Source organism: Nothobranchius furzeri, chromosome 7 (genome assembly GCF_043380555.1).
Source record: "Nothobranchius furzeri strain GRZ-AD chromosome 7, NfurGRZ-RIMD1, whole genome shotgun sequence".
Lineage (NCBI taxonomy): Eukaryota > Metazoa > Chordata > Actinopteri > Cyprinodontiformes > Nothobranchiidae > Nothobranchius > Nothobranchius furzeri.
Window position 1 is genome coordinate 75,707,504 of NC_091747.1, and position 6,093 is coordinate 75,713,596.

A 6,093-nucleotide genomic window follows, 5' to 3' on the forward strand; every position below is an offset into this window, starting at 1 on the left:
TGTGAAAGGCGCTTTATAAATACACTTTTACTCACTTACTTACTTTATTCTGATGGATCTTGCTGTAACACGGGATATGTCCTGGAAGTGTTTGACCTGAGTTTTCCAATATAATTCAGTCTTAAAAATCACACAAATCCTCTGATTTTTAGTATCAACGTATATCATATTGTCTCATTTGTATTGTGACATCACTACTTGTAATACACCCCGCCCCCCTCGTAAAAAGTGTGTTTTCTGTTCAGTTTAAGAAAATGTTTTCATTTGGATGTTGATTTACTAATAAAGTGATATTGGGTTTATGTTGGTGAGGAGAACTCAGATGCGGCAGCAGGTCAAGGTTAAAACATCACACACTCAGTCACTTTACACAAAAATACTCATCCAGAAAGGATGTAACACAAACCAATTATGTATCTTTCTATCAGCTGGGGGAACAGTCTCTGCCTTTGTGGTCAAAGGTCAACCTGGAGCACAGGAGCAGCCATGTTGGAAAACAGACGCTATGGTTTGGTGAATAATTAAGATCAACAGTAACCAGTAAAGAAAAGTTCATCTTCAACGGAAACAGCTGACAATAGGTGGATTATACTGATTCAAGGCTAAAACAGATATGAGTTCTTCTGAGGTAGGTCAGGGGTGATTTCTGTAATAAATGATAAATGTGTGAATTAGACCTTAAATTGTTTCTAAATTTGTCTCCTTATCTTTAGAATGATGTGCTTTTATCCGTGGCTTTCCTAACAGTTTAGCGTGTCACTCAGACACGTGAAGTCCAACGTTCCTGGTTGAACCCAAACTTTTTCAACTTCTTTTTAAGTCCATTTAGAGCTTTGATGCTTCAGCTTTTTCATTAATTACAGTGAAGATATTCTATCAGGAAACGTTTTTTTCAGTTTTACTTGATTTGAGGAAATCATCTAAAGGCTTCAAAGTTTAGGTTTCACAGCCTAGCGTTGGGTTCTGACCCAGACGTGTGACTGCTTTAAAACAGAGATTTGTTCCCTTTCCTTCTGAAGAGCTCTGAGGGATGAGGGGTGTACGAGGTGGAAAGAAATGGGCCATTCCCATCTGTACCGGGTCGGCCCGGGCCGGGTAGCGTAGGTTGTTTACATATCTGGGTGGCCTGGAATTTTTCCGGGCCAACCAAGGCTCATTCTCAGCCCTCTTCTCGAGGGGGTCTGCTTCAGGCCGACCAGGGCCAACACACCCACTGCTGACAGCAAATTCACACCTTCCATTAGAGCAAGCCTCTGATTGGTGGGTAGAATCAGCCCACATGGGCTTAAGGCAAGGATGTGTGGAATCAACCGGGCCAGGCTGGGGCCGACCGGGGCTACCCGGCCCGGGCCGACCCGGTACAGATGGGAATGGCCCATTAGACTGAAAGAGTCCTTCTTCCCTGGCATCTAGATGTTATTCCAGCTCATGGCTCATGAGTGTGTTTTCATGCTGCAGCAGAAGTGAGGTCAGAGTTGGCCTGTTAGTGCAGGCAGAGAGAAAATGGTGAACAGGTCAAGTGGAGAGGGAGGAGAGGAAGTGTGAGAGCAGGAAAGACATCAGACAAACAAACGGCTGCTCTTTAACATCTGAACACACACACACATATGCACACGCACGCACACACACACACACACACACACACACACACACACACACACACACACACACATGAGGAGGTTGTTTCTCCAACAGTGTCTCACCGTGGAGGAAAGCCAGCACTGCACTCTGCTTCACCTCTGGAAACTGATGAAATGCTCCCACTTGAGCCAAAACTCATCTTCCACCGCAGCACAGAGCAAATCTGGGGCTGTCAGCAGGGCTGGGTGTTATTTTAAAAACAACTTTAGCTCACTGGAATCATTTTCTGGCCCTTTTAATGTCCATTTTGGTCAGCTTCCTGAAAAACAAAAGGAAAAATCATATTGAGGAAGTACTGGTTTTGCTACTTTCAGGAAATCCTCAAGACTTTATTCACTGAGACAAAGTGAGAGGAGACGAACCGAGAACGGCTTCAACTACATGCAGGGTCTCAACATGAAACCACAACACCTACGTCAGCTTTCTGTCATTCGGACCTGGATCGTTTGGCTTCTCTGCTCTTCTGTGTGTTCAGGAATGAGTGAACCAAGTAAGTTTTGTCCTGAGGAGTTAGCTGGATCACTTATGGGGTCGATGCTTCTGAATCCAGCTGAAGGAGTCTTTATAATGTGTCACTTTTTTCTATCGTGTATTATTTTCAGATTGTCTCCTAGTTGAATCATTTATTTCTTTATTGACTCCAGAACATAACAAAAGTCAGAATTTTTATTTTCAACTTTTTGTTACAGAAAAACAGCTTTTGGGGGGGGGGGGGGGGGGGGGGGGGGGTGTTCTAAAAACATGTATTGCTTAAATATGCAGGCTGAATGATTTTCAACAACTAAAAAGCTAATCAGTCCTCCATCACATCCCTTCACAGCTCTTAGATTGAAGAGAGGAGTGTTTGTGGCCTTCTCGGGAGAAGATCTCAGCATCAACGTCACCCTGACAAGTCCGGTTAATCAGACTGAAGATGTCCTACTTTGCGTCGATCCTTCTGGCAACGAGCTGCATCGCTTTGACATCCCAAAAGTAGGAAGTGTTCCTCTGATAGCCAATCGGACAATCCCTCTGAAGAACCTGAGCAGCTCAGGAACATACCACTGCTCCTTTAAAGGGGCCAGGGTGACCTGGTTTGTACGAGTCAGAGGTAAGATCTAAAAGTTCACAGTAAACAGAAGTTACTTCAACTTTTATGTTGCTTTCTGCTCACATTGACCTTGTTCTTGTACTTAAAAAGCCCAAACTGAGTGCTTTACAGAAAACAATAAAACAAAGAGAATAAATCAAAGTTACGGATCCAGATTTACTGAGGATCGAGCCTTCCTCAATGAAAAAATCTTAAACTTGGATTTAAAAAAGGCCTGGATCAGCGATTGACTGTGAACCCAGAGGTTTAGGTTCAGCTGCTTCCGGTTACCCCAGTGTTTGTGTCTAGTCCTCGGATTATTCAAAAGGAAGTGGGATCTGAGTGGATCTTACGGAGCTGCCACACACGCAAAATAAAACTAAGGCAACATCATGTTAAACCTTGTTTTTATTTTATTTTCAAATACTATTATGTCACATTCTTACACTGTGTATTTACCACATCTGTGCAATAATATTAAACTGTAAAACCAACATGATATTTTTAAAACGTGAAATGCTAGCTGTTACCATTCACTTATATTGTTTATGCTAAGCTAAAGCAAACAGCATACTACCAGATGAGGAGAACGACTGAGCTGGTTACAAAACGCTTCTTCACATCTAACACAGGGTGGAAAATCCCTTTCAGTTGCTCAACAGGTGGGAAAGATCTTTGATCCTAAATTCTTTCCCACAGAGGAATGCTCTCCCGGCAGATGTGGAATCCATCACGGAGCCTCTGCAGCTCCGACCAATAATGAGTGATGTGTGTTTTCCAGCTAAAGGCTACAGGGAGCCCGTGATGCGTGACTACACGGAGTTCATCACTATGGCCGTCTTCACCGGTGTGCTGCTGCTATTCAGCATCTTCGGCTCCATTTACGTCTGCAGAGGACATTGGGTAAGATGTGAGCCGTTGCATGATGTCGCAAGTTAAACATGTCGTTCTGTGTTCTGTGCTGCAAGGTTTTGAAAGATGCGGCGTGTTAATCTTGATTTGGGTTCAAACTAGAGCTCAGAGGTCCCAATCCCATTTCAAAGCTCTGGTTTCAACCACTAAAGATTTTATTGACTATTTAGAGTTATCCAATCTGCTATGCACCACAAGATTTTTATGAAAAGAGAGGTTTTTTTTTCAGATTTAGGCAAGAAGGGTCATGCTTCACAGCACTCATACTTCTTCCTTTTCTTTGGTTTGTAATTTTCAGAAGGAGACTTTCCCTGAAAGTGGCGACAGTGACAGAAACAGAAAACACACCACAAACACAGAACCAGAGGAAGACCCCATGGACATGACGACAGCTCAGTCCACTTCTTTCTATGCTGTGAGAGTTTGGTTAATTAGAATGCTGCCATTTTTGTCCTCCTTCTTCCCTGATCCTATCAATTTAGTTTTAACATTTCTTGGGCGTGTGAATCTTTTCAGAGTCTAGAACCTCGGCCCAGATCCATCTACGAAGTGCTGGACCGCTCAGCTGTCAGAACAGAGTCAAACAAAAAGAAGCCCAAATCCCTGAAGAAAACGGTCGGTAAATTCTGGGTGTCTTAACAACTAATGTGATATCAAGGTAAAAGGTTTGATTGTTCCTCTGGTTTTATTTTACTTCCCAGGCAGAAGATGCTGCAGCACATCAGGATGGAGGCATCGAGTGTGTTTATGAGAACTTTCAGGACTAAAATAAATTCGTTGTAAGTTGAATGTTCTGTTAAGACTGATACTGAATAAACAAATATGCTGTGCAAGACAGTAACATAACTTTTTGTCAATAAATATGTTGAATTCAAGGTCCATCCATCCATCCATCCATCCAGTTTCATCCGCTTATCCGGAGTCGGGTCACGGGGGCAGTAGCCTAAGGCAAGAGGCCCAGACTTCCCTCTCCCCAGCCACTTGGGCCAGCGCCTCCGGGGGAATCCCATGGCGTTCCCTGGCCAGGTGAGAAACATAGTCCCTCCACCGTGTCCTGGGTCTACCTTTAGGCCTCCTCCCGGTTGGACGTGCCTGGAAAACCTCACCAGGGAGGAGTCCTGGAGGCATCCTGACCAGATGCCTGAGCCACTTCAACTGGCTCCTCTCGATGTGGAGGAGCAGCGGGTCTACTCCGCGCCCCTCCCGAATGACCGAGCTTCTCACCCTATCTCTAAGGGAGAGCCCAGCCACTCTTTGGAGAAAACTCATTTCGGCCGCTTGTATCCGCGATCTCGTTCTGTCGGTCACTACCCAAAGCTCATGACCATAGGTGAGGGTAGGAACGTAGATCGACCGGTAAATTGAGAGCTTCGTCTTCTGACTCAGCTCTCTCTTCACCACGACAGACCGGTACAACGCCCGCATCACTGCAGATGCAGCACCAATCCGCCTGTCGATCTCACGCTCCAGTTTTCCCTCACTCGTGAATAAGGCCCCGAGATACTTACACTCCTCCACTTGGGGCAGGACCTCATCCCTGACCCGGAGAAGGCGTTCTACCCTTTTCCAAATCAAGACCATGGTCTCAGATTTAGAGGAGCTGATTCTCATCCCAGCTGCTTCACACTCGGCTGCGAGTCGCTCCAGCGAAAGCTGAAGATCGCGTTCTGATGAAGCCAACAGGACCACATCATCTGCAAAAAGCAGAGACCTGATCCTCAGGCCACCAGAACGGATGCCCTCCACACCTTGGCTGCGCCTAGAAATCCTGTCCATAAAGGTTATGAACAGAATTGGTGACAAAGGGTAGCCTTGGCGGGGTCCAACTCTCACTGGGAACGAGCCCGACTTACTGCCGGCAATGCGGACCAAGCTCTGACACCGGTCATACAAGGACCTAACAGCCTGTATCAGAGGGCCTGGTACTCCATACTCCTGGAATACCCTCGACAGGGCCCCCCGAGGGACACGGTCAAACGTCTTCTCCAAATCCACAAAACACATGTAGACTGGTTGGGCAAATTCCCACGCACCCTCCAGGATCCCCCTAAGGGTATAGAGCTGGTCCAGTGTTCCACGGCCAGTACGAAAACCACATTGGTCCTCCTGAATCTGAGGTTCAACAATCCGACGGACCCTCCTCTCCAGAACCCCTGAATAGACCTTACCAGGAAGGTTCAGGAGTGTGATCCCCCTGTAGTTGGAACACACCCTGCGGCCCCCCTTTTTAAATAAGGGGACCACCACCCTGGTCTGCCAGTCCAGTGGGACTGCCCCCGATGTGTACGCGATATTGTCAGCAACCACAGCCCCACAACATCCAGAGCCTTAAGGTACTCCGGGCTGATCTCATCCACCCCTGGAGCCTTGCCACAGAGGAGCTTTTTAACCACCTCAGTGACCTCAGCACCAAAGATTTAAGAGGCCAACCCAAAGTCCCCAGATTCTGCTTCCTCACTGGAAGACGTGTC

At 46.2% G+C, this 6,093-nt stretch overlaps 2 protein-coding genes across 3 annotated transcripts in view; one reads left to right on the top strand and one right to left on the bottom strand.

Moving 5' to 3' along the window:
• Nucleotides 1–1,409, bottom strand: part of LOC129167036 (uncharacterized) — a 10,823-nt gene extending 9,414 nt beyond the window's left edge. The window contains exons 1-2 of the mRNA XM_070553456.1: nucleotides 1,363–1,409; nucleotides 969–1,126 (exon numbers count right to left, since the gene is read on the bottom strand). Coding sequence (XP_070409557.1) covers nucleotides 969–1,126; nucleotides 1,363–1,409 — 205 coding nt within the window. The remainder of the gene's footprint in view (nucleotides 1–968; nucleotides 1,127–1,362) is intronic.
• On the top strand, nucleotides 492–4,623 carry nfam1 (NFAT activating protein with ITAM motif 1). Of its 2 annotated transcripts, XM_070553753.1 has the most exons (8): nucleotides 492–628; nucleotides 1,956–2,131; nucleotides 2,462–2,731; nucleotides 3,492–3,613; nucleotides 3,921–4,037; nucleotides 4,139–4,237; nucleotides 4,324–4,401; nucleotides 4,499–4,623. In XM_070553753.1, the coding sequence occupies exons 2-7, from the start codon at nucleotides 2,023–2,025 to the stop codon at nucleotides 4,387–4,389; spliced, it is 783 nt and encodes a 260-aa protein (XP_070409854.1). In that variant the 5' UTR covers nucleotides 492–628; nucleotides 1,956–2,022; the 3' UTR covers nucleotides 4,390–4,401; nucleotides 4,499–4,623. The 2 variants fall into 2 exon arrangements, with proteins under 2 accessions (XP_070409854.1, XP_054607603.2); XM_054751628.2 differs by lacking the exon at nucleotides 4,499–4,623 and having other exon boundaries at nucleotides 4,324–4,497.
• Nucleotides 4,624–6,093: the final 1,470 nt, after the last annotated feature.

Bases quoted from the DNA above. Each gene is read 5' to 3' on its own strand.
- nfam1 (XM_070553753.1), top strand. From the start codon at position 2,023: ATGCAGGGTCTCAACATGAAACCACAACACCTACGTCAGCTTTCTGTC. The intron at 2,732-3,491 runs GTAAGATCTAAA...TGTGTTTTCCAG, and splicing joins CTGGTTTGTACGAGTCAGAG to CTAAAGGCTACAGGGAGCCC. The intron at 4,038-4,138 runs GTGAGAGTTTGG...GAATCTTTTCAG, and splicing joins AGTCCACTTCTTTCTATGCT to AGTCTAGAACCTCGGCCCAG.